This window comes from Dama dama, chromosome 20 (genome assembly GCF_033118175.1).
Source record: "Dama dama isolate Ldn47 chromosome 20, ASM3311817v1, whole genome shotgun sequence".
Taxonomy (NCBI): domain Eukaryota; kingdom Metazoa; phylum Chordata; class Mammalia; order Artiodactyla; family Cervidae; genus Dama; species Dama dama.
In genome coordinates this window covers 22,940,825-22,968,678 of record NC_083700.1, presented here as the reverse complement: position 1 = coordinate 22,968,678, position 27,854 = coordinate 22,940,825, and the positions used below count along the sequence as shown (strand labels likewise).

At 46.3% G+C, this 27,854-nt stretch overlaps 1 protein-coding gene across 1 annotated transcript; it reads right to left on the bottom strand.

Annotated features, from left to right (window-relative positions):
* Window positions 1-9,914: 9,914 nt before the first annotated feature.
* On the bottom strand, window positions 9,915-26,870 carry GJA5 (gap junction protein alpha 5). The gene is made up of 2 exons (XM_061120998.1): window positions 26,749-26,870; window positions 9,915-13,028 (listed from the first exon to the last, which is right to left on the bottom strand). Exon 2 carries the CDS (start codon window positions 12,994-12,996, stop codon window positions 11,917-11,919), a length of 1,080 nt encoding a protein of 359 aa, XP_060976981.1. The 5' UTR covers window positions 12,997-13,028; window positions 26,749-26,870; the 3' UTR covers window positions 9,915-11,916.
* Between the last annotated feature and the right edge of the window lie 984 nt (window positions 26,871-27,854).

Below are 27,854 nucleotides of genomic sequence, written 5' to 3'. Positions count from 1 at the left end.
CTATTGCATGTTGTAGACTTTCAATAATCTTAACCCTGCCACCAGGATGAGGTTCATAACCTCACTGAGCAAATACTGAGGCTAACATTCAAAGGGCAAGATATCTTGTACACTGTTTGAGAACCTCTTGCACTGTGCACACCTTTGGAAGAACATTCTCATGGAACAAATCTATTTCACATCCTGGGCCCATTAAGACTGGTCCATTCATATACTTCTTTCCCAAAATTCTTTGTCACACATCCTTCAGTCTTATTTCTTCAAATTCCCTGACTATTTTCCCAAATCATTAGTCATTGTCTCTGAATTGGCTTTAATCCAGAGGCCAGGTCATTTCCTCTTGCAGACAAAGTGCATCATGACAAGAACCGATCAGAGCTCTGCACCATGGTAGGATTTCTCTCCTAAACAGTCCTTTAGGGCCACCCCTTAAATAGAAGTGTAAGCAGAACGTTATTTGTGATTTTGATGCAAGACCCCTTTTAGAACTGAAGGACTAATCTTATCTCTCCAATATACTTGCAGGCCAGAACTATTCCTATATTTTAACCAACTTATTAGCATTAGAAAGATGAACAGAGGAGATGAGTGGGATCTCAGGGCAGGCTACAATTTATCTATATCTACAAATACCACCCTCTCTGATCTGCTAAGATGGAAGTGGGAGACAGAAAACACCGTTAAAGCCACACGTGTAGTGGGACAGAGCACAGGCCTGGAGAGAAGACGAGACTGGAACTGATTCTGAACCTAACTAGCTCTGAGGCTAGTGAAAACTCACTCTCTTACCTCACCTTCTAAAATGGGAATAAAGACCACAGTGTTTTATTGTGGCAGATTGCTTTCTTTTTCAGTTATGCAGCTAGTATTTCAGAGAGAGCCTGGCCCATGGAGAGATTTGGGTTCTGGTCTCAGTTCTGCCATAACTCGCTGAGTGACTTTGGGCAATGCACACAAGATGGAAACTACAGGAAAACGATTTTAACTAAAAAGGAAAACTCAGTTTCTAACAGATCCATCTGAAGACTGACTGGGCTATTTTGGAAAAAGGCATAACGATAACTAATACTTATTAAGTAATCATTTGATACTGGGTATTATTTCCTTAATTTATTCTTCACAACAAGCCTATGAGTTAGATACTATTATACTATTTCCTAGATGAGAAACAAGAGCTCAAAGAGGTTTTATAAGTAGAAAGCTAGGCTCTGACTCTGGGTCTGAGAAGCCAGACAAATTAAACCTAACCGTTCCAGGGGCTTTGTCAATGGAAGTGTCAGGAGAAGCTGGGCAACCACTGGCAGCCAACAGCAATTAGGAGGTTGTCCTAAATGACTGTTCAGCACTGAGGTTCTAGAATTCTTGATCCTCCAGGATTCAGTTTCCTGGAAAAAAACGAGTTAAATTTGATTGCTAGAGGCCTCTCCCTATTTAAAAATCCTATGATTCATATGAGAGGGACAGAGGACAACAGAAAAGTCAGATGTACTCTGACATTCTGGGGTTTATTTGGGAAGACGAGTCATATACACATGCATCCATCTGCCCGTGACCCTGGGCTCTGCTGGGTGGGGAGAGGTCAGCAGGGTGGACAGAAAGTGTTGGAAGGAGTGAGCAGGGGGTTCGGGATGGCAGGGTCTAAGTGGGTGCCAGGAAAAGGAAGCAGAAGAGCGCACACTGGAAAAGCCAGAGGTGTTTTCCTTTGAAAGCTTAGCTGCCACCTGAGCTGCTTTCTCCACGCCCTGACAGCTCCCAGCCCAGCTGTCAGAGGGCGCCTTTCACTCTCTCTACCAGCTGAAGTGCCCTGGCGGTCTGAACTCAACACCTCCACACTCGTGGCCTCCTGCATGAACCCGACACAAAAGGCCCAGAGAAAAGCCAGAATCACTTGGGCTGCCTCCCTCACCTAGAAAGCCCTTTGGCTTAAGGGCAGCTATAAATGTGAAGATAGAGGCCCGTGTGTGTGTGTGTGTGTGTGTGTGTGCGCGCGCGCGTGCATATGTGTGTGTGTGTGTGTATGCATGCATGCATATGTGTGTGTGTATGTAGCAATTTTTAATTTTCCCCAAATCTTTAGACTATTTGAGGAATGGGGAAGAAGAGAGGCAAGTTAGTGGCAGTGAAGTCCTTGGTTAACTGGGGAGTGGAGAATAGTTTCTTTCCACACTTTTAACTCCTTCCCCACTGAAAATTTGAACAGAAATAGGGAGCTGTCGTGGTTGTCAGTGGTGGGTGGGTAGGGGATCAGGGGAGCAGGAATGTTCTGGATAGAGGGACACAAGGGCATAAGAGCAGCAGGCAGCCTGAATATTTCCAAGGCTGGAGCTCCAGATCCACCGCCTGGGGGAGGCAAGCTCTTGGGATAAACCACGGTATAATGGCCCAGGGTCTGCTGGAGGGCTGTAGCACCGCCATGCTCCGTGGAAGTTCCCATCGGTGCCACTTCGCTGCGCACAAGCAGTATAAGCAGAAGGACATGCCCTTTTGGAAACTAGTCTCTAGATTAAGTGAGGCCGCTGTAGATTATGTGGAATTCAGGGAAGTAAAAGGGAACAACTTCAGTTCAACTTGGCAGATGTTTTCTGGCATCTTCTGCCTACCCCACATTGTCCTAAAGGCCTGAGGCACAGGGTCTTGGAGGTAAAGATCCATACAGGCAGACAAGACTAACACACAAGAAACTATGAGAATGCCTATACGTGCTGGACTTCTGAATGCTGTCAAATGTCAGGATTTGTGACCTGAACACCTATACTTGTTCTAAGAGTGAACTGCCAACTTTGGCTTGGACTGAATGCTCTACAGTTCTGAGTAGAGTGAAAAAAGCTAGATTTTCAGATTTGAATTTTCTGATTTGAAATTTCCAGATTTCAAACTGGAATCATTGGTTCAGTCTGGATTCCCCAGGGAGCAGAGCCCGAGGCAGAGAGACTGATGTGGTAACACTTTATCAGGATGTACAGTTCCAGGAGCAAGAGTGGGAAGCAAGGAGAGAGAAGCAGGGAAGGACTCAGAATAGGAGACACATTATCAACCTGGGCATTGGTAAGTGCAGTGGGCTGCTCAGCCCATTGTGGAGAAAGCCTAGTGGCCAGGCCTTGGAACCATCAGGGGCGTGGTGACAGGGGCGGAGGAGGGGCTTCTGTCTCCACTACTCAGAGGTGTATCCTGTGTTTGCACTGATGACCCCCCACTTCTGGTTGTCCACGTGCCAGTGTAGGTGCTGAGCAGAGCTCTACCACTGGGTCAGTGGGGCACCCTGGAGTGGGGTCAGATGCACCTTGGGTGGCTGATCAACACCCATTGGCAATTGAAATGAGAGGCAGGTAAGGCTGATGGGCTCCCCTGGTGGCCCAGTTGGTAAAGAATCTGCCTGCAAAGCTGGAGACTGCCTGCAGGAAACCTGGGTTCAGTCCATGGATCAGGAAGATCCCTTGCAGAGGGAAATGGTAACCCACTCCAGTATTCTTGCTTGGGAAATACCACGGACACAGGAGCCTGGTGGGCCACAGTCCATGGGGTCATGAGAATCAGACGACTTAGCAACTAAACCACCACCACCAAGGCTGATAGGATCTGAAGTAATACGTAAAAGGGGTCTAATATACCCGTTACCCTCTCCTGGAATTAATTTTGTTGAATAAATAAGTAAATGTTCACAGAGAGCTGAAACCTCTTAGTTATCTCCAGTATCCTTCTCCTACCACCATCCCCACTTCATTCCTCACCAGTCACCAAGTCCCATTGGTTGAGGCTCTGTCTGTGGCCCCTCACTTCATTCCCAGATCAAAAGGGGATGGATAGTCAGCCTCGATGGTCTTCCCTCCACAGCCCACTGGCCTTAGTTGACTTCAAGAACAGCACTGATCACCCTGCTCCCCAGAAAGAAACTCAGTAGCTCCTTACCACCTTCAAGGTGAGAGGCACACTATCAAGAATCCTCTTACCCCTTGCCCTCATCTTCCCCCTCAACGTTCCCTTCTGGGCCCCTCCCAGCTCCTGGAACATTCCATTCTATTTCTTCCCACCAGGAAGTCTTCTCTCTCTACATAGTAAAATCTTATTCATCTTGCACACCCAAGTTCAAGGGGTGCCTATTTGGTGATTCTTTTCCTGAGCTCTCCCTCTCCCAAGGTCTCCTCCTTTCTCTGAGAACTACATTGCTTCTTTTCTCTCATTTACCGTACTGTGCTTCTGCCCTGTGCTTTAGCATCATTCTCCTCTCCCACTAGGTCTGAGCATCTGAGCGCAGGCTTCTCTCCCCCTGATAACCTTCTAAATCATCCTAACAGGGCCTGGTGGTCTACGGCCCTGACCGGACGCGGAGCGGGCACTGTCCACAAGCACCACACTGAGGGTGTGGGTCATGCCTCCCACCCTCCCTCAGAAGCTCAGCTATTTCCAGAGACGCAGCTGGCAGACCATCCACCGTCACGTAGTCGGCAGCCCAGACCCTGGGGTGGGTGCCTCCTGCTTAGTCTTATTCCATTTAAGGGTGGCAGTCAGAGCCCAAACAAAGAAAAATGTTCCCAGGCATGAGAACTGCGGAAATGAAGAGAGGCAGCTCCTGGCAGCCACCCCAGGGAGACACCAAATTTAGCCCAAAGGTTGAATATAAATATAATTTAAATGTTTTAATTACAAAAATAACATAACATTAAAATACTTTAGAAAATAAGGAGAATTAAAGCAACCCCACAGATCCACCATACGGGCGTAACTGTTTTCATTTTTGTTCTTTTCAGGTCTTTGTTCTTATAAATACCTATTTTATATGTTATAATCATAGCATAAGTACAATTTTGTGTGTTGCCTTTGTACTAAAAATATATGTAATAAGCTAGGCTTCCCTGGGGGCTCAGATGGTAAAGATTCCGCCTGCAATGTGGGACACCGGGGTTCAATCCCTGGGTCAGGAAGATCCCCTGCAGAAGGGCATGGCAACCCATTCCAGTATTCTTGTCTGGAGAATCCCATGGACAGAAGAGCCTTGCGGGCTACAGTCCTTAAGGTCGGAAAGAGTTGGACACGACCGAGCGACTAAGTGAAGTACACTGTAGACTGAGAGATGAGTGTTTGTATCACAGTTCTGCCACCTACAAGCTGCGCAGGTTATTGCATCTTTCTGTTTCCTTATCTGTAAAGTGGGGTCAACTGATCTCATAGGATTATTGTAAGGGTAAAATGATCATTCATGAAATCTCAGCACAGAGCCAATGAAAGAGTTAGAGGTCCGCAACTGCAAACTTGTTACGTGATTATTACCAAAACATGTGGAGCTTTTTTTTTTTTTTTAATTGACTTATCCCTAGCCAATGACACCCTACATGGTTTTTTACACTGGGTTTCAAATGCATAATTTTACCTCAAACGTTTGTAAGCTTAAATCCCTCCAAGTTATATTTCAGCTTAATTTTTTTCTTTCTCCAATCTTTATTTTTTTCTTAATATGCATATATTTTATTGAAGTATAGTGGACTTACAATGTTTTAGGTGTACAGCCAGGTGATTCAGTTATACACATACACGTTTATTATTTTTCAGATTATTTTCCATTAAAGGTTATTATAAGATATTGACTCTAGTTCCCTGTGTTATACAGTAAACCTTTGTTGCTTGTTGCATATCTGTTTTTTTTTAATTAGAAATCTAGCATTCTATTCATACTAAGTCAAACAAGTTGAATCAAAATGTCATAATTTTTTTAATTAGGTAAAATTCATAAATTTTCTAAAATATATATGTTATACATACTATTTATATGAATGTATACAAAAACTTTTCTACTGTGCTTGATAAAGGCTTGAGAAAAAATATCGAAAGAAAAAGAAGAGATGAAGAAATTAGAAAACATAAACTAAATGAAACAGGAACATTGAATATGAAACAGAAAAAGTGAAACAAACTAGATACAAGTAAAAGATCCTCATATAATCCAGTTGTTTTTAAACATGGCTACTCATTAGAAACAATGAGAGAAATTATTTTCTCCAAGGCTCCAGATATGGTTCTAACATTTCAGCTCATCTGAAGAGGAGTCCCAGGAAGGCATAAGACAATTCCACCAGCCTTGATTGTCCCCTGTTGCTGGAACAGCAGCGACTGCCTGAATGGTTGAGCAATGGCCACGCTCCAGTGCCCAGGGCAATACCCTCTCCAGAATGCATTCACGCATGGCTCTCAGCTTCTCTCTGAGGAAACTATTGTTAGCAAGTAAATGTGCCTACCCTGTCACACAAGGGTCTTGAATCAGGGTAATGGAAAAGTCAGCGGGGTTGAAGGGACAGAGAGGACTTAAGACTTGTGTCCAGGTCATGACTTCCCCAGGGCTATTCTGGCCTTACATGCAGGTGAAGGAAGTAGATGCCAACTTGGGGTGATTTCAGACCAATGCTAAGTTCCATGCCAAAAATCATCTCCCCGTCCACCATCATGCTTGATGGGGAGCCTGGAAGTCTCAATCAGTCATTCCTATGGTTTACGGTTTCAAAGGCATCTATTAAATCATACATATTACTGGCAATGACTTTATCAGCACCTTAGTAATTCTGATAATGGGCACCCACCTTGTACTCATTCCAAGACACTGACCTGGTGCTCCGCCTAGTGATCCAGCCCCGAGGATGAAGCTCTGCTTTGCCCATGTCAACTCCCTCCTCTGAGTCTGGAGGTCTAGCTCCAAGTCCAGATCCAGTGGAGAGATGTCCCCAGCATGCCTGCCTGCCTGGTGTCTTGCACGACTCCTGTAGCCTGGCTTCCCTGCGGATGTGCTACCCTCCCTCCCACGTCCCCTTCTCTGTGCACTCGATGTTTTGCTGTTGTGATTTCTCCGATGCCAAGTCTCCTCTGGACCACGCCTTGCTGGCTCCTTCCCAGCCCCTCCAGACACAGTCTTGCGCCCACCAGTTTCTGCGGCCTCTAGGGAACAGGCCTAGTTTAGCAGGCCCCAAGTGTGTTACCAGAATTAATATTGGTGGAAATAATAGTTGTAGCATCAAACAGAGCTTTCTAGAATGTTAACAACATATATTTAATTAAAATCTTTTATATGTTCCTTTTGCTCCTTTGAGAAAAAGACTTCTCTGTCCCTTGAGGCTTGGTTGTGTTTTGCAGCAGTTGGTGCCAAACAGTCTTGCTTTAGGTGCTATCCATGTGCTGTGTGAATTCTGTGTCTTTCAAAAATGTTGGATCAGACTGCGGTTAGGGACAGCTGGATTCTGGGGTTTCCTGGAAGTAATTTGGGTTCCCCTACTTATTACCCAAGTAATTTGGATTCTTGTCCTACTCATCACTGACTGGCTTCTTCTCAGCTGTGAGATCTGAGCCTCAACATTACCTCCTTAGAAAGGACCTTCTGCCCATCCTATCTGATAGCTATATGGACTATATGAGGATCTTTTACTTGTATCTAGTTTGTTTCACTTTTTCTATTTCATATTCAATGTTTCCATTTCATTTAGTTTATGTTTTCTAATTTCTTAGGAATTAGAAACTTCCCCACCTTTGTTAGCTAACCCCCCACCCCACCCCCACCCAGTCTGTTTATTTCTAGGCACTTACCACAATTTGTAATTATTTTGTTCACTTGCTTGTTTGAGGGAGTCTTCCCCATTAGGTTGTAAGCTCCAAAAGGAGGGAACCATATCTATTTTGTAAAACTGTATTCCTAAAGCCCAAAAGAGTGCCAGCTCAAAGTAGGTGCTCAATAAATATTTGTTGTATGCAAGTTTTCCTCTTTTCCAATTAAAATGACAATAAAAAACTATAGACCATACCCATCTCTGATGACCCTGAGGTGGCCCCTGAGGATAAACCATCGATTCTATTCTATTTACATAGCTGTCATTTGTAAATTTGTTTGTTCACTGTATGGACAGTAAGGGCCAACCATGGATGGGCTGCAGCGGCTTCCAGCATCTACTGGAGACTGGGAAGAAGGCAGTTTATCTTTGGCTCCCCCTCCAGCCTCGCTCCACTCTTCATTTCCACATCACGAAAGCAAACCCTCAAGACACCTGCCAAGGGCTTAGTGCTCTTTTGTTTTTCCCTCTGCTATCAAAGTTTGCTATCAAGAAGAAATCTGGAAAAACTCATTCATACTATAATTCTTCATAAGAGTGTTACTAGCACTAACCACATCAACACTTTAGCCATAAGAATGAAACACTAGTGGTCTTAACTGGCACTGGAGGAAGGAAAGTAAGGAACGGGGCCTGTAGGGACCTACAACCTAAGGTGTGTTCATTATATTATGCTCAGCTTACCTCTTTAGTGGTGAACATTTAGAGGCAGAAAGGAAGTAAAATGAGAGTAGATACATGAGGCTGAAATCCTACTCACTATAAAATAAGTCCCTTGACTTTGGAAGTCTCGGTGTCACATAAACTGTCAAATGTTAACAGCCATGTTTATAAAACCATGAGATTCACTATTTTTTTATCAAGGAGAAAAAATGGATCCCAGGTGCTTTTTCCAGCTGACCTGCTCAAGCACCTTACCTTTGGACAGGTGCCAGGTATACACTTGAATCTCAACAGTGGTGTTGCAAGATGTGTTCTACCAGCACCTTGCAACCCCTCTTTAACAGAACTTCCCTGCCCTGATAAATAGACCAACTGGTAGTTCAGATAATACTTCTTTGCTTTTTCCCAGCCTTTGGTTCTTTGTCTAGGAAATGGCACCCATTTGCTGGTGAGGGACTGGGTGGTCCCTGGACATTTTTTTTTTTTTTTTTTTTAGCGTGAAGCATTTTTCTCATCCAAAGAGATGTGATCCCAATCAAAGAGGCCAGTGAGAAGATGCCCACTGTCAGGGAACCTTCCTGGAACTCAGCTTCCAAGTGTGAAATGGGGATGGTGGTGGTGGTTTAGTTGTTAAGTCATGTCCAACTCTTGCGACCCCATGGACTGTAGCCTACCAGGCTCCTCTGCTCATGGGGTTTCCCAGGCAAGGATGCTGGAGTGGGTTGACAGTTCCTTTTCCTGGGGATTTTTCCCAACCCAGGGATTGAACCCAAGTCTTCTACATTGCAGGTGGATTCTTTACCACTGAACCACGTGGAAAGCCCGATATCAGGCCTATTTCACTTTTGGGCTTTCCAGGTGGCTCAGTGATAATCTACCTGCAATGCAGGAAACCTGGGTTCAATCCCTGGGTTGGGAAGATTCCCTGGAGAATGGAGTGGCTACCCACTCTAGTTATTCTTGCCTGGAGAATCTCATAGACAGAAGAACCTGGTGGGCTACAGTCCATGGGGTTGCAAAGAGTCGGACACGACTGAGCGACTTACACACACAGGCCTATTTCACAGAGTCATGTTTGAGGTCTTCACTTTTCTAAAACCTTAGCCACTCCTTAAGGAAAAGTCAGGTATCTCCTCTTCTAATGTAGTTTTTTCATGTGGATAACTTCTTGGAGCCTTAGAGTTCCTAGAATTGGTCATTAATGAATTTCTATTTCATTCTCTTTTGTTTCCTTTATGTAAGTTAGTTTAACCATCTTAGGTAGTCTGTGAGCTCCATAATGGCAAGTTCTGGAATCATTCCTGAACATCCCAGGTTTTCAAATACTATGTAGTCAACATAATAGCAAAAATAACGAAGATAATAGCAATAATTGCAATTTAATGACAGACTATGATTTTCCCAGGCAGCCTGCTGAACTCTTTACAAACACTATCTCATTTAACAACCTGTGAGGTAGACATTACCAGGTTCAGTTTACAGATGAGGAAACCAAGCTTCAGGGATTAAGTAGCTCGCTGGAGTCCAATTGTAAATCAGCAGCTGCAATGTTCACCCTAGCATGCGTGATTCCAAAGCCCTTTGCAATATTGATCAAGGGCTCCCCTCCCCTATCAAATCTGCTACCTCTATCTTGTAGTCATACCATGAAAGGGACACAAAGAAGAGATATATGGAAAGCCAGACTTTATTTGGACAAGCTACACGTATTATTTCCTTTTTCCTTCCTTAAAGCCCCTTCATGAAGGACTGACATCATAGAATTTCTAACCCAAGAACACTTATTTCATAAAACAAACACACTTGAGAGATGGTGGGAAAGATAGACTTGTTTTGTTTTGGAGAGTCTTAATGCCAGTGCCAGACAATAGATTAAAAGGTGTTCCCTCCAGGGATCTGGGATAACCAGTCATTCTTCCATAAATGGCATCCCAGTCAGTTTCCTCCACCCCTCTGCCCACATCCTTCTCTCTCCCCACCAATAGCATTCAAGTCTCAGCAGAGGGGCCCAGAGATGGGCAGGTGGGGCTGAGTCTCCTACTGAGCCTTCAACCTCCTCTATCCTGGCCTCTCATGCCTATATCTTTAGGTTGATGACACTGAAAACAGTGAGTCTCAGCCCTCTGCCAGGAATCTAGAGGAAAGCAGGAAAACACAAGTGTCTCTAAGATATCCTTTCCTTATTTCAGGACTCCCCTCCCCTTTACCCACTTTATCAGTGTACACACACACACACACACACACATGCATTTTAAAAAGTAATCATCTCCCTATAAGTTTCAGCATCCAATTCTGAGCATCATTTATCTTCATCCTAAATGGCAACCACCCATTGTGGATGGACTGAAGAGAGAAACCCAGCCAGTCCCTGGGAAGGCAGGGCTTTTCTGCAGTCCCCACTGCTTTTGGCAGTCTCTTTGGGAGCACTGGGAAGACACAGGCATCTCTGTGCTCTTAAACAAGGGCCCTGCCAAGAGAGCTGTAGATTCCCTTACTGATTTCATGCCCCTGCTAAATACTCCAGGGAAAGGGAAATCTGGGGGCCTCCATAGTTGTCATCACACCTCCTCTTGGCACTCTAAGTTGGCAGTCAGCAAGGGAAGCAAACAGGAGGGAAAAATAGTTTTCCAGTATTTTCTCTCCTTTTTTATTTCTATCTTCACAACAGAATTATTCTTTTTCCCAAGGGGAATCTGAGAAGCACAATGCCCTCTTTGTTTTCATAAGACCTAGGGAGATTCCACTGGCCTCCATGGCTGGTGATCTGGACAGGATTCAAGAGAGGACAATGGCTTCTTGGGCATTCTGGTCAATCAGGTGTTTAGGGGAGCACTCGAGGGACCACCAAGGGGGTAATGGAAGGGATGGTGTCTAACATCAGCTTGAACTGTAAAAGAGCTGCAGGCTGACAGGTGGTGGCAGGAATTCTAGTGGAATTGTGTGTACAGTGACTCCCCAGGAGAGCCTTCCAGCCCCAGGGGCTGGTTGCACACTCTGGCAGAAGGAAAGGCTGCAATATCACCAAGGTGAGACATTTGCCAGAGGTGCATACCAAGGCACTTGTAAAGTTGAGCCCCCTGGTCGAGTTCCAAGGACCTCTTTTTAAGTAAGACTGGGCAGAGGGAGGGGCAGCTAAGGGCAGACCATGGCAGCCTCATCACCACTCCAAGGCATGGTCCAAGGAGACAACACACTCAAGAGCATGTCTAATGCAAGTTCCTTGACTCATGCTCATTGTTGGGCTGGGGAATTTTGGGTTCCTTCTTGCCAGAGGAAGAGTGTTCGGATCAAGGAAGCCAGAAGGACCTAGAGAATCCATCTGCTGTGTGGCTGTTGTGTAGAGAGTCATCCTATCCCTCTGGCTATCCCTCCCAGGCCAGATTTGCTATGATCCCCTCTCTTCTTCTGTCCCATTCACAGAGTAATCTGTAAGGCTTCACTGAGGATTCTGGGTGGAGGATGGGGAAGAGACAGCAGCCTGGACAGGTAGCTATGTCTCTGACCACATCCATAAAGACTTGCTTACATCTTCTGGAGAGAATGAGCAATGCCATTGAGACCCAGAGTTCAAAAATAGCATAGCAGTGATGAGAATGAAAGAGATGGGGTCAGGAAGGACATGTCTTCCCTCTCTGAACTCCTCTGTGCCCATCTGGTTCTCCCACACTGGAGGTCACACCGACAGGTCATCTGACCTGGCCTTGCTACTGGCCTTGCTGAGACGGCGCTTGTCACTCTGATAGCCATGGGCGAGGCTGGGTCCTGGGGAGCCCTCATTGGGTACCTCGGGCTTCTGGGCATAACGGATGTGAATAAAGCCTTCTCTTGGAATCTGCTCCTGACTTCGCACCTGCTCCGTGGCCAGATTATCAGTGTTCTGCTGGGAGGCCATCTTGTTACTGAAGGGACTGAAGAATTTCCCCCCAGGGCCATTCTCCAGGCACTGATTGAAGTCAGGGGGTGGTGTGCAGCTCTGGACCATGCCGGCCGAGGGACCAGGAAGCTGGCACTCACCCACGCCGGGCTGGGACTTGACAAATCGCTGCCTAATCTTTTTCCAGCCCAGGTGGTAAAGTTCGGCAAGGCTGAGGAAAAGGGACAGTCCAGCCACCGCCAGCATGAAGACGATGAAGACATTCTTTTCCGTGGGCCGGGACACATAGCAGTTGACGGGATGGGGACAGGGACTCCTGCGGCAGACATGCAGGGTGTCCAGGAAGACCCCGTAGAGGAGGTACTGGCCCACAATGAAGGCCACCTCCATGGTGGTGCGGATCAGGATGCTGCAGACGTAGGTGTTGAGCAGACTGCCCTGCAGGGCAATCCTTCCATTCACTTCTTCCCAGCAGGACAGCTCTGTCTTCTCGGCCACCGGGTACTCGTAGGAGCCAGCAGCCCGCACCTCTTTGGCCCTCTCAGCCTCCCGTAGCAGCTTGCGCTTCTCCTGCACGCGCACCATGTGCACGGCGTGGCCCAGGTACACCAGAGAAGGCGTGGAGACGAAGATGACCTGCAGCACCCAGTAGCGAATGTGGGAGATGGGGAAGGCTTGGTCGTAGCAGACGTTCTCGCAACCAGGCTGCATCGTGTCACAGAGGAAATCAGCCTGCTCATCCCCCCAGGATGACTCGGCAGCCGTGCCCAGCACCAGCATGCGGAATATGAAGAGGACCGTGAGCCAGACCTTGCCGATCACCGTAGAATGCTTGTGTACTTCCTCCAGGAACTCTCCCAAGAAGCTCCAGTCACCCATCTTGGTTCAGCAGAAGACAGACACCAAGACTCCTGCCAATGGGGCAGAGAGAAAAACAGAAGAATGGTTCTGCAAATGTCTGGCAAGTCTGATCATGCCCTGTGATTCCACTGACCCAAACCAATGCGTTCCTTAAGAAAGGCAACTTAGAAATCAGATTCACCTGAAAGGCTCTCCTTCTCCCCCATGCCCAGCAAAAATGAAAGAGAAGACTCAAAGGACTCGTGATGGCAAGATTAGAGTATGAGTCCCGCACTTTAATGGATCTAGAAATCAACTGAGATGTGTGTTAAAAGGTGTGTGGCTTCTGTGCTTTTACCTCCAGAGATTCTACTCCGAGGAGGTCTGGGATGGCCCCCAAGGGATCTTGATTTGCAGCAAGCAGCCTCAGTTATTCTGATGCAGGTATTCAAGGACCTCACCGGTGAAACATTGGAGTAGTGTAGCACAGGAATCTGCAAGTGTGACTCTGGACTTTTGCCTCACTGAGTCTGTTTCCCTGTCTGTAAAATGGGAATAGCTACACCAGAGGATTTGAGGGTTAAACGAGATGAGGTATGTGATATGCTGAAAATCATAACTCACATGTTCCATATGGTTGAATGGCTGTTGGGTAAAAAACAATATTTTACTGACTTCAACAGGTAGAACTAGGTGGTAGAGAAAAAAGAGGGTGGGGGTAGCAAATTTGGCTCCTCGGGAAGCATTTTCTAGCAATCGGAGCCTTGCAGCATGGGCCAGCTCTACTGGGAGGTGGCAAAGGTGGCTCAGATGGTAAAGAATCCGCTGGCAATGTGGGATACCTGGATTTGGTCCCTGAGTTGGGAAGGTCCCCTGAAGGAGAGCATGGTAACCCACTCCGGTACTCTTGCCTGGAGAATCCCCATGGACAGAGGAGCCTGGAGGGGCTATAGTCCATGGGGTCGCAAAGAGTCGGACCTGACTGGGCAACTAAACACAGCAGCACAAAGAAGACATTCAGAGGTTTCTCAGGTTCCCCCAGCTGGTGAGCAGCTGGTAGTGCTGATCTACTCCTCACGGCAGTGCAACCATTCCAGCTATGCCTCTCAGCTTGTCCTTCTGCATACAGAAGGTATCCACCCCCAGACCTGCCCACCTCACACCCAGAATAAATGCCCCAAACCTCTAAGTCTCACCTAGAACCTTCCCTCATCAGGTCCTTGCATATCTCATCAGCCTCATTTCCTGCTGGTCCCCAGCATGCCAAGTCCTGGAAGATTCCTGAATGCCCTCCTCCCAACCACCTTCTACACGTTTCCTCACCCCTAGCTGAATCCTATATACCCTTCAAAACTGAACCCAGTCATTGCTTCTCCAGCCCTCCCTGCTTCCTCAAGCTGAGTATCTTCAGTTCTGCAGTGACTCTGGGGACACTCAGTCCTCTCCTAACATCTTGTGATCCTCTTCCTATCTATGTCCTTCCAGTAGGAGCTCCTTGAGAACAAAACTTGTCTTTTCCTCTGTACCATCATCACCTGGCCCAGAGTGGGGGCTTAGTAAGTCTTAGTTGAACGAATGAAGGAGGGGGTGGCAGGCACTGATGTTTCCTACTCATGGCAAACCAATCCCCTATTCTTTGCCTGTGTCTGTTAGCAGGATAAGAAGGTCAGCTATCACTTTCTCAGCCTTCACTGCAGTTAGTTCTGCTCGGTGAGGTGAGGTGGGGAGGGTCTAATGTGGAGGGAGTGCTCTAGAAAATGTTTTTCCATCCCCCAGTAAACAGAGAGAGCCTCCCTTGAAGTCCTCTTCACCCCCACGACTGCCTGTGGACAGGCTGTGTGAGTCAAGATGCCTGAAGCTGCCCAGAGAATCTCAGAAATGCAACCGGTGCCCCAAGGCTTCTGAATCAACTCTTGATTCTTCTATGTCCAGAATTTTCACTTGATGAGCAATAAATGTTCTTATGGCTTAAGCCTTTAATCAACCAGTCCTAATGGAAAAAAAAAGGAGGGAGTTGAAGATAAATATTCCCTTCTTAGAATCTTAAACCCTCAGACTCTGATGGGACTTTAGAGGTTGTCATGTTCAAACCTTAACTTTCCCATCTTTGCTGCCAGCATGCCCCTGATTCCTATCCTATCCCAGTTCCAGTTCTTATGCATATGAGGAAGGAAGGACAGGACCATATTTCATGGTCCACGTTTTGGCCTCTGAGTTGATATCTTGACAGAGACCAGCCTCCTGGCTCTGTCTTCTCCCAGTACTCCACTCCCCAACCCTGAGAGTATGCAGTGTCCCTGGGAATGAAAGGGTCCGTGAGTAAGCAGAAAGGACCTTATCTCTGCTCGCCTTCATATCAAAGACCCTTCCAAGTCTTGAGACCTTTCCTCTGTTTGTGACCAGACATCTGCCCTTTTCCTCACATGATTAAGGGCCCCCTCCCAAAGTGGAAAATTGGGGAGCGTTTGTCCAAAAGGAAAATAGCTGATTAGATAAGAGTTTGAATGGTCTGTGATCCCTTCTGGGCACGTGCACAGTGCTCAGCACCTTCAGGGTCATCAGCACACATGCAGAGACAGGATGTGGCGAGTGTCAGAGAGAAGGGAGGGAGAGAAGGGGAAAGAGGAGGATTAAAAAGAGGGAAAAGACAAAGGAGTGATGGAAATGGCGGAAAAGAGACTCTGTAACAGTTCAGGGAAGTCAATTTGGGGGTTAGTTAAGTGGAGTTCAAATCCTTCTGAATATCTGCTGAGCTTGGAGAAGTTACTGGATCTATGTCTCAATTTCCTCCCATGCAAAGTGGATATACTGTTATTTAGCTCATCAAGTTATTATGAGGGGATACATAAAAAGCACTTCACACAGTGCTCAGAATATAAGAACCAAATAAAAGGCAGCCATTTCTTGCAAGGAAAGTGGTGGGGAAAGACAAAAATAAGAGAAAGTAGAAGGTAGAGAGATGTGCATTATCAAGCAGAAGAGAGAAACAGAGGAGAAGGGGAGAAAGCCAGAAGAAAGAGAAAGGTTAATGAAAAAGAAACAAAATGAAATAGATGTATATTCTTCCAGGGCAAGTTTTTCAAACTCTCCTCCATCCCTGAAGACTTTCCCCTTGATCTTCTGGCACTGTCATTCATTCCTTGCAAGTCCCCAAGGAAGTATAAAAATAGTTCAAGGCAAAGAATGTGATGCTTTGGTCTGGTCTGCCAGGAGGCTTGCCTGCTGACTCCCTCACTTGTGGTCCAAGGGGTCCCACCTGGAAGAAGTAAAGCACAGGTACCAGAAAGGAACACAGTCTTGATAGAATATCCGAAAGACAATCTTTGTTGTTGTTGTTTAGTCACTAAGTCATGTCCAACTCTTTTACAACCCCATGGACTGTAGTCTGTCAGGTTCCTCTGTCCACATGACCTTCCAGGCAAGAATAAGGAAATGGGTTGCCATTTCCTTCTCCAGGGGATCTTCCTGACCCAGGGGTCAAACCCACGTCTCCTGCATTGGCAGGTAGGTTCTTTACCCCTGAGCCTCTGGGGAAGCCTCACTGGGAGAGAACAAGAGAAACTAACTAACGAGGAGGTATGGGCTGAGGCAGACCTGGGAGCCCCGGTGGCAGTATATAGGGTGAAAAACCTCTCATCTGTAACTTCCTGGGTGACTCAGACAAGGTCAGAGAAACTTCAAATTGCTGCTATGTACAAGCTGCTTAGCTTATAATAAGATAGTTCCCTGGCTAAAGTCAATTTCCCGACTCCTCTGGGTCTCTTTGTGCCCCCTACAACCTCAGCCAAAGAAACTTGTAGATTAGATACTCATTGAGTTTTCCGGGTGAATAGCACACAAAATATTTTGTAGATTACTATCTGTTTCTTGGCAGGAAGTGTGTTAGGAGGGCAAAGGAAGCTGCCCATGCCATGAATAAACTCTATCAAACACAAATGGTAGTATACGTCACTGCTTTGTCTGTGATCTTCACCAGCTTCCTACTGTTCATAAAGTTCAAACTATTTAACTTGCTCTTGAGACCCTCCACAGCATGTGTGTGCTCAGTTGTGTTCAACTCTTTGCGACCCCACGGACTATAACCCACCAGGTTCCTCTGTCCATGGGATTTCCCGGGCAAGAATATTGGAGGGAGTTGCCATTTCCTACTCCAGGGTATCTTCTCAACCGAGGGGTTGAACCTGAGTCTCTTGTGTCTTTTGCATCTCTTGCATTGGCAAGGGGATTCTTTACCTACTTCGCTACCTGGGAAGCCCTCCCCATCCTATCTATTTCTGCTGTTCCCCTCACATACTCAATACTTAAGCTACACAACTCCCCACACACATATTCATGACCCACAATTTCTCATCTCTTTATCTTTTTTTTCCTATATAACTGGTATTATTTTCTTTTTAATTTTTATCGGAGTACAGTTGCTCTACAATGTTGTGTTAGACTCTGCTATCATACACAGTAAAGTAAATCAGAAAGAGAAAAACAAATACCATATATTAATGCATATGTGTGGAATCTAGGAAAATGGTACAGATCAATCTATTTGTAAAGCAGAAATAGAGACACAGATGTAGAGAACAAACATAAAGACATCAAGAGGGGGGACAGTGTGGGCGGGGTGAATTGGGAGATTGGGACTGACACCTATACACTATTGGTACTATAAATAAAATAGATAACTAATGACAGTCTACTGCATGGCATAGAGAACTCTACTTAATGCTCTGTGGTACCCTAAATGGGAAAATCACTTCTTTATCTTGGCTTCTCATGTTCTCTTAGCCTCTGATGTCCTTCCCTTTCAGTTGTTCATTTAATAAATTTATTGAATGTTTACCAGTTATCAGGCATCATTCAGTGAGGACAACACTGAAGATACAGCAATTAAAAAGACAAGCACGGAGTCCCTGCCTTTACTGAGCTGAACTGCCTTTATTTTCCTTCATTAAGGAGAGAGAACAAACACATAATTGCAATAAAGCACAATGTGTGTTAACATTAGGGAAATACAGGGGCCTGGGGCCCAGTGGTAAAGAATCCGCCTGCCAAAGCAGGAGACTTGGGTTCGATCCCTGGATCAGGAAGATCCCTTGGAGAAGGAAATGGCAACCCACGGTAGCATTCTTGCTTGGGAAATCACATGGACAGAGGAGCCTGGTGGGCTACATTCCATGGAGTCACAAAGAGTCGGACATGTCTTAGAGACTAAACAACAGTAGTGATGGAAACAAAAGACGGGAGGTTGACTCTGGTTCAGGTGGGGCCTGGGCCCTTCATAGAGCCCTGGATAGTTGAATTCTACAGCCCTTTGCAACTGATATGAGTTCTGAAGCCCCCAAGGCAAAAAGAGATGGTCCCTAGAACCTGGACAAGAACATCCCAACCCTGAACATTCTTTATTCCAAGAATTTCCATGTCCTCTTTCAATGTGTCACATCGTGGGACAAAGCAAAACTTTCGGAGAAGTCATTAGGGAACTTGTTTGGTAACAGTAACGTGGCACTTGGATAAGAGGGAAAGGGCCAAAGGAAGGTTTCTGTGCAAAGTGAGCATCATTTTATTCCTTCACTTCATGTATTATATGATTAGGAATAAAATTCAGTGTCTAGTTCCCAATCCAGCGCTCCTCCTTATGTTGGCACTGAGGCCGCCCTACACAGCCAATGTTTTTAAAGAAAACCAATTTAGAGCAGCCCAAATTAACCTAAACTCATAGCCAGCACCTCTTTCTCTGCCCCACAGTTCCAAGTGGAAATGGAGACATTGTCTCAAATTGACCTCAGCCCTCTTTGATATCTCCTGAACTCTGAAGATGCTAAATTACCATCCAGCAGTCAGGATATACTCCCACACTGGGTTATATGCTGCCTTACTTGTTTTCCAAAGACTTCTTGTCTATCAGCTAACCTGAACTATGTGTCTACTATTGTTCTCGGTACTGAAATAATACCTCGGAGGTACCAGGCCTGGCAAAGACTAGGCAGTCAATATCTGTTGAATTAATGAACAGATCAGGGGACGTCCCTGGTGGTCTGGTGGTTACAACTCCATGCTCCCAACATAATGGGCACAGGTTTTTTCCCTGGTTAGAGAACTAAGATTCCACATGCTGCACAGCCCAGCTAGCCAAACAAGCAAAAACCCAGATTAGATGTGATTTGTGCCCTCAAGGATTTAACAGTTTTCCCTGTAAGATGGGTAATAGACTTCTCAAAGTAAATACTTAGTATTTTTATTGCATTAGGTTTTCTTATTCAGTGTATAATAAATGCTTTCTTAATGACCAGGGGAAGAATATTTGATCTAGTAATAAAGTTGCATTACCTCTGACCCAGCCCCTAAATGGAGTGGGGGATGTGAGACCCTTCCCTTGGTAGTCATCCTGCTCGCTGCAGTCCTTTAGTCATGACTGCAGCATGAACTAGGCAAGCTGCAGGTGACAAGTGCCACCCAGCACATAGCAGGAACTGCACCTTCATCTCTCCTGCTCAGGAAGGTGTGTTGCAAGTGAGTAAGAAGCTACTGTAGGAGGCCTTGAAAATTCTCTTTCTTTTGTTGATTCTAGTTCTGTCCTCTGGAACCAAACATAATCAGTCCTTACAATATGCTGTTTTTTAATTAATTAATTAATTTCTTTTTGGTTGTTTTGGGTCTTTGTTGCTGCACATGGGCTTTCTCTAGTTGTGGAGAGTGGGGGCTGTTGTCTAGCTGGAGTGCATGGGTGTCTCATTGCGGTGGCTTCTCTTGTTGTGGTGCACAGGCTCAGCTGCTCTGCAGCATGTGGAATCCTTCCAGACCAGGTATCAGACTCATATCCCTTGCATTGGCAGGTGGATTCTTATTGACAGTACCACCAAGGAAGTCTATGGTATACTATTTGAGAGCAAATTTGTGTTCCCACCTCAGGAGCTGGGGCTTGGGTTTAATTGTAAAACCATTGAGTTTTGCACACATAATGAGAATTATTTGCTCTGCTGACTCTATATCATCTCTCCAACTCAAGCCTGAGTTGAGCTGTCCTTGAAGACAAGCCGTAACGATTCATCATTGGATCCTCCCCCTGAAATCTCTCTATCCTCTCTTTACCCTTAGAGCTTAATATTGTGCCCTGAAATTGATAGGCGGATTTGTGTACTTTTTAGAAACAACGGTGGATGAATGATAGCATTCACGTCACTCAAAACACCTAATGCCAGTAGAGGCGGCTCCCTGGGAGGCCATCCTAGGGTCACCCGTGCAGTGACTGTGTTGACCGGGATACCAGGGAAAGAAAAGCCATGAGCCTTCCTTCTGCCCATGAGGGAGCCCTCCACTTAACTGAACAGGACTGAGTGTGTCTAGAGCAAGAGACTTGGTCACCACGGACTATTCCTTCTCCGCCTCCTCCCCACCAATCACTGGGAAACGCATCCAAGTTTGTCAAAATTAGATTTTAAGATCACTCTGCAGAGTCTGCATCTAATTCTGGACAATGACACATGTTCTGGATAGTATCTACCAGACCTCTGGTTCTCAGTAAAGATTGTTATTCATAGTAATAATAACAATCCCCTGGGCCCATGTTATAATTTCGCTCACCATGCAGTGGAATGAGGCAAGGGCAGGGTTGACTTGCTTCCCAATGAAGAGAATTCTGTCAGAAAAAGACCCAAAGGGTGTCACTTACAGGATGCCTTAGATGTAGTCTTATGTCAATGCAGCTCAGCTCAGAACGTGTCCATGAGCCCCAGTGCTACGCCAGATATCAAAGGTGGCTTTATAAAGTGAAGTGTCAACTATAACCGTCATCTCAGAGCTCTCGTGAAGCTTACTTATGATTGTACATTTTTTTAATTTTCCTTCACCCCCAATAGTTTCTCCCTAAAATAGACTTGTAGGGAGAATTATGGGAGAGAGTGGTCTCGATCCTCAGCCACCTCATTAATCTTTATTATCCTCACAGATTCTCAGCTTCATTTGCTAGTTTACCCAGAGTTACACAAAAAGGTGAGAATAAAAAGAGAATCTAACCCTTTTTGAGACCCTTCTATGTGCCAGACACTCTGCAAGTTTCTTGATATGTATTTTCTCATTTGATTCTCACAGCAACCGGAGGAAGTAGGGACTGGCCCTGTTCCCTTCTTACAGGCCTCAGTGGGGGTAGATTTGAGCAAGATCACTTGAGGATGACTTGCTGGTAAGTGATGAAATTGGCATCAAAGCCAGCTCTTGTCTTTTCTGACAGCAGTGCTCCTGCCTTAAGAACCGTGCTAGAAAAAAAAAAAAAAAAAAGAACCGTGCTAGATTCTAAATCACCTGAAGTTCCTTTCTTTGAAAATCCTTACTGGTCCAAGAGTGGCCTCTTTTACATAAGATAACTGCCACAGGGATGTTTGAGAAATAACTATGAGACTAGGGAGTCGATTTGTACATGGTTGAGGGTAATCCTTACATTTAGAACTTTCATTCTTTTCCTGATTTAGGTTTGCGGTAGCTACTTCAGCCTCAGGGAAAGCAACCAGCTAGATGTATGATATACCTATGGCTATTGAGTTGGGCGGTGTGGGCAACTCTCTCAGAATGAGAAGTCCAGAGGGCCTGCGCCCCTGAATCTTAATCTCTAGAGAGGGAAGGAGGAGTTAGAGATGAGAGAGAGGGAGAAGGAGGCAGATGGAGGAGATTAAGTATCACTTTAGTTTTCCTTTTACTCCATCCAAGGGCAGATAATTAACTCCTCTTTAAATTTAATTATTTGATTCTGGCAAGGACCGAGTGGGCCATTCAGAGATCCTGCTGGCCGACAGTTGTTTCAAAGCCAAGGAGGTAGAAGGGAGCAGGCAAAGTGGAGAAAGAGCATTATGCTAGGATAAGTAATCTTAAAATGTTAGAAGACATATTTACAAGGAATGGATGGGAGGGAATGGCAAATGGAGATATTCAATTACAATGAAATATTGGGAGGTCTTTATTATCCCAGAAGGGGTTGATTGATAATTATGTGGTTATTAATGAAAAATACATGTATGAAATGCTTTATTATTTCCAACATCTTGTCATCGATTCATAGTACAGTAGAGCTAAAAGGAATCTAGGAATCTAGGGATCAATCAAAATCAACCACTTATTTCTCAACCCAAGATGAAGACCAGGGTCCAGGGAAGTTAAGTGGTAGTAATAACAGAAACCACTAACTGAGTGTTTTCCACGTGTGAAACATTTTACAAGTCCACTTTCTAACTCTTACATTAGCCCTGCTAGGAAAGCAGTATTATCCCACTTTACAGCTGAGAAAACTGAGACTCAGAGTTTAAAGAACTGGTACAGAGTCACACAAGTAGCAAATGCTGTGTGGGAGACTTGAACCTGACTTCAAAGCCTGCCTTTCTCTCTAAAAGGGAAAGAAAAGCAAAGAGGCCTTAGGACTGAAAAGGACTGACAGCTGGTAACAAACTCTTGACGGGAGCTCCAGTGTCTTAACTCCACAAGCAGGGTTTTTTTCCCACTTTCCCATAAGAGGCTCAGGGTTTTTCCTTTTAGCCTCTGGTTCATTGGCTGGCCATCCCTTGCATATGCTGTTCCTAGAACTGATGATCACATCGAGCCCTCAGCCCACAGTGGTCAGGATTCCCAGACTCCTCAGCATCTGCCACCATTTGGCCAGAAATCACATATAGAAAGTTATTTCCTTTTTTAGCCAGTAAATGCTCTTGGCTGCGGCACTGTCTACCGCCGGGTTCTCAGCTGGCCAAACAGCAGGCGCTGGAGTTCCATTGATGTCAGATTGCAACAAGAGCAATGAGAACAGAAATAGTTAGGTGTTACGACTCCTGGTTCCTAGGAAGAGTGGGATTCGAGCCTGCCTCCATCACTGTCTAGTAGTGTGACCTCAGGCAAGTCACATAACCTCTCAATTTCTTCCTCATTTGTAAAGAGGGAATGTTTCCTCATGGGGGTTAAACAATGTGTGAATAAGTGGAAATATCTAGAACCGTAATAGGCCCATAGTAGCCACTCAGTGATGTAGTTCCTTGTTTTCTGCCATTTCCAATAAAAACTCCTCTCAAATATGACCCAGCGAGCCAACTTGACTCAGCATTTGACATGAGCGGGCTGGCTAGAGGGACTCAGCAAGGACCATCCCCCATGTGCTACCAGGTAGGGGTGACTGTCAGAGGTGAGGAAAACATGGGCAATGGGAAGGATATTAATTTAACTCTACATCAGTTATGTCATTCGGTTTAAAGAAGAGTGGTGGGAGGAGAGGAAGAGACATGTAGAGATCTACTCCAATCACACCCCATTTATACTCATCATTGGTGCAGCCTGCCTCCCAACTTTCCTTTAACTCAAGATTTTGGGTCTGGAGATGGTCTCCATGAGTCCATATTATAAAATGTGTGCTTTGTGGAATTCCTTCTTTCTGAGGAGCTGCAGCACTTAGGAATCTAATCACCAATCCAAAGGCACATCCACAAGGGTAGCTTTGAAGGTGACTCAGTTTTCTATGAAAGAGAAATAGGAGGTTGTGTACTCTGTGATCTGAGGGGAAGAGGCATCCTGACACCTAACTACACCCGAACTTTCCTAAACTTCTGAATCATGGAGATGAGAGGTTGGATTCAGCTTCTAGAAGTCCTCTGTGGACAAGAGCCTCAGAAGAGAGGCTCTTTCTGGTTCCCACTATTTCGCTGTGACTCCAGACAAGACCCTCCCTCTCCCTGAGCCTCAATTCACTCATAGGTAAAACAAAATGGTTGAGCTGGACGATTGCTTAGGCCCTTCCAGGTCTGTTAGAACATCGGGGGAACTGGGATGTTGTGATCATCTGGCAAATCAGTGGCAAAGTCAAAAGGCAAATCCAGATTTTCTAATTCCCAACTAGACCCGGCGGTGGGGGGGCGGTGGGGTGGGGCGGGAATCTGTGGTCATAAAAACCAAGCAGTACCTTCAGAATTTCAAGTCAAGGTGAGCCTTCACTGTGTAAAGACCTTTGCTTCAAACGAGACTCAATTCAAGAATGAGCACCAGGTGACCTGGATTATCCTCTACTGTTCTGTCATTCATTGAGCAGTTGCTGCATGGTAGCCAGTTAAAATACATCATTTTATCTAATCTTCATAAAACTTTACAAGGAAAGTATGTATTCTCTTCTTTGACAGATAAAGAAACTGAGGATCAAAGACATTAAATCATTTCCCCAAGGTTTACACAGTTGAAATTCTAACCCAAATGTGATTCCTTTTGCCCTGTCCCTGAATTAGAGAAACTCTAAGATCTTTCTGTGTTATTTCAGTACCTCTGATTCTGAGGCCTGCTGACTCCCTTTCCTTATGAAGGTGAGTGGATTACTAAAGGCTGAATTTTTCTTGCCCGTTGTTTGCTAATATGTCAGAAACAATTGATTCTCACAGTGGCCTCAAGCTGTTCCTTGCCAGGAACCAGCAACTTCTGGCTATTGAAAGGGAAGTCAGCTTATTTCCTATGAGCCCTGAAGCTTTCCTGGAGAAGTGGGCATCTCTCCCCTTCAGTCAGTTCAGTCCTGGAGCGCAGACTGGGGTCAGTTCACACAGAGAATAGCTGGACTCCACGGTGGGTGAGATCTTTCCTGGGACAGATGACAGAGCCTGGGCCTTGGGTCTCCCCAACCCTGAGGACTGTGAGTCTTCTAGTTCCTGTCTGATTGATCCACACCGACAGGCTCCCTGCTCTGTTTTGACCAGCTGGTCCCAGAGGCGGGATCAGCCAGGACTCATGAGGCCAGGCTGCCCTGTGGTAGCCCTGCTGGCTGTAAGAGCCCAGAAGCCTCCACTGCGTGTGCCCCCCACCAGCCGGCGGAGATGAAGAGGAGCAGGTGGGCAGTGGTACCACTGCCAGGAAACAGGATTGTAGAGATACTCACATTCAAGAAGCAGGGAGGTTTGGGGGGAAATGGGAACTCAGAAAACACAGCCGAGGATGGGAGGCAGAAGAGCCCATGGTGTGAGTGAGCTGAATATGGTGTTCTCCCAACTGCACTGGCCCTGGCTCTCTCTGTCGTTTCCAACAAATCATCTCCCTTTTCTGAGCCTTGTTTTCCTTACTTGCCAAAGGAAACCTAAGAGACCACTTCCAACTCTTAAGGCCTAGGAGTTTAGGGCAGTATCTGGAGTGGGGGACAGGAGTGAGGCAGCTAACAGACAAGAACAATAACCCGGTTTCAACAACCCAGCAAGAACATCTCTGGAATTTCAGGCAGTGGCCAAGCAGGGAACATGGTTGTGTTACTGCCATGGCTGTGAACTTCATGTGTCTGGGGAGGGGATGCCCAAGGGTGCCAGTTTGGAAGCCAGGAAACTCACGTCCTGGTGTGGTTTACTGTCTGCCCAGCAGTCGCTGGGGCTGCTCCTTGGCCGCCAGCTAGGGAGGAAAAGGCTTGTAGAGACAGCAAGGGGAGCAGGCTCCGAACAGCAGTGGTGCCCTAGGGACCCTGGCTGGAGGGTGGCAGGTTCAGAGCTATCCCTGGTGAGCGGCAAGCCAGGGGCTGGGCTGGGCTATGACTCCCAGGTCAGTGGGTGGAAGACATGGAGGCCACTTGGCCTGATGATGTGAGAGTCAGGCTGGAATGCTTCTAAATACGAGCTTATGTCCCCAGCCGTGAGCCCACCACCCCAGGCAGATGGAGGTGGCCTTGGTCTCTTCTCTGTCCAGTGTCGCTGGATCTCTCCCAGGTGGCCTGACTCCCTGCCTGGTGTCCTTTCTTGCCTCAGGCCAGTCAGACCCTGTGTGCCAGGGCTGTGTTCAGAAAACAGCTTGGTGCCATGCTGAGGAGTCAGAACCAGGAAGTCCTCCATTATGACGCGATATTGAGAGAAGGAATGAAGGGAAAACCGAGCCAAGGTGCAGTAAGGATGTCAAATCCTTTATCGGGCTTCCCATCTGTGGTGTTTATGAGGTGCATTTGAGGTTAGGAATCTCAGCCTTGGACAATGTTACTGCTGACAGTAATGAGAGGGGTCCTGTTACTTCAAACCTTCCATCTTATAGCTGAGGAAACTGAGGCCCAGAAGGGGAATTGCCTGGTCCAAGATCACAAGCCCCTCAGTGCAATAGAACCCCGGTCTCTTGGCCCCCCGAGCCCCGGTTCCTTCACCACATGCTTGAAAGGGAGATGGAGGGGCCCACAGAAACCTTCCTGCCCTGTGCGCAAGAGGAAAGGAGACCTCCATGGGTGCTTCTCCCAGGTTTACTCTCTGGGTCTCACCAGCCTTTTTCCTCCAATACGAGGGGCCAGATTGCTCACAGTGTACAGCAAGGACATGATACTCCACAAGAAACCAGGCAGGAAATATTTTTAAACCATCCAACATGCCTTGGGAGGGAAAAAAAAAAATCAAAACACTCTCCTAGATGCTGTGGAAACATTTCAAAAGATTCCAAGCCTAGAGGAAGCATCGTAAAACAGTGATGGTTTGAGTTTTTAAAGGGCCAATTCCAGCCTTCACAAAAGTTCCTGGAAATGGCCTGGTGTCCTGCTTAGAAGATGCCCCTGGAGCATGGCGACTCCATGAGAGGCAGACATACGGCAGAGGCCCTCCACTTGCATTTCTGCAGCTCCCTCTAAATCAAGTAAGTGATTTATCTACTGCTTCCTAAGCCATCCTCTTTAATATACCCAAAGCTGACCATCATAGGGGCTGGTGGTGAGAGAGGGAGGAGAGAAACCCACAGGTGCAGAGAAAGAGCTTTGTTGTGATCAGCCTGTAATTCAAGACTTTCTCTCTGGCTCTTTCCCATCAGTTGGTAGTTTTAGCTCTTAAAATCCAAGTTTAGTCTTACCTTCTTCTCCTCCTCCTGTCTGGAATTCCCGTAGGCTCCTTGGTTTTCTGGCTGCCTGTCCTCCGCTGCCCACTATTCCTCGCTCTCCAGCCTGTCAGTCGCTCCTCTCCCACCCTCTTTTTAATCGCTATCTGTCACCCTCCCTCCGCCCACTTCTTCCTACTCTTTCTCTCTCCTCCCACTTCCCCCTCAGGATCTCTCCCTCCCCTCTCCCTTTTGTGCTCCTAGGATCTTTGCTTATTTAAAAAGTTTTCTCCCCTTGACCTGGCACCGCGTTCGCCCCAGAAGGAGACTGAGCCCTCCCCCTCCCCCACAGCCCTCCCCCGTCACTGTCGCTACAGTCCTTGAGCTAGCCCTCTCTCCTTCAGGCTGGTGGTGCAGCGGTGCTGGTCTTTGCCTGCCCACCCCCTGCCGAGCTGCTTTCCTGGGGCATCAATAGGAAAACCGGCACTACCCCAGAGATCCCTCTTCCCCATCCTTTTCCTGTTGTCAGAAAAATGGACTGTGCATCCACAGAGCAGGTTTTTCGGGGATGTCCACTATGCCCACATCAGTGAGCTGAACACAGAAAACACGCTCTCACAAATCACAAACACCAGCACCCAGAATAGACACCAGGGGTCACCTGAAAGCTCCAAGGGGCAGGGAGAGGGCATCTCCACTGCCCAGGACTACTCTCTCCTGCTGTAATGGGAAGAGAATACTTTTATGTGTCAAGTACTGGGATAGGGGTGAGATAGATATAGATATAGATATGGATAGAGACATAATATCACAAGCTAGAATCAAGATTGCCAGGAAAAATATCAGCAGCTTCAGATAGGCAGATGATACCTCTCTAAAGGCAGAAAGTGAAGAAGAACTAAAGAGCCTCTTGATGAAGATGAAAGAGGAGAGTGAAAAAACACTGGCTTAAAACTCAACATTCAAAAAACTAAGATCATGGCATACAGTCCCATCACTTCATGGCAGATAGATGGCAAAGCAATGGAAACAGTGACAGACTTTATTTTCTTGGGCTCCAAAATCACTGCAGATGGTGACTGCAGCCATGAAATTAAAAGACGTTTGCTCCTTGGAAGGAAAGCTGTAACAAACCCAGGCAG

Bases quoted from the DNA above. Each gene is read 5' to 3' on its own strand.
- GJA5 (XM_061120998.1), bottom strand. From the start codon at position 12,996: ATGGGTGACTGGAGCTTCTTGGGAGAGTTCCTGGAGGAAGTACACAAG.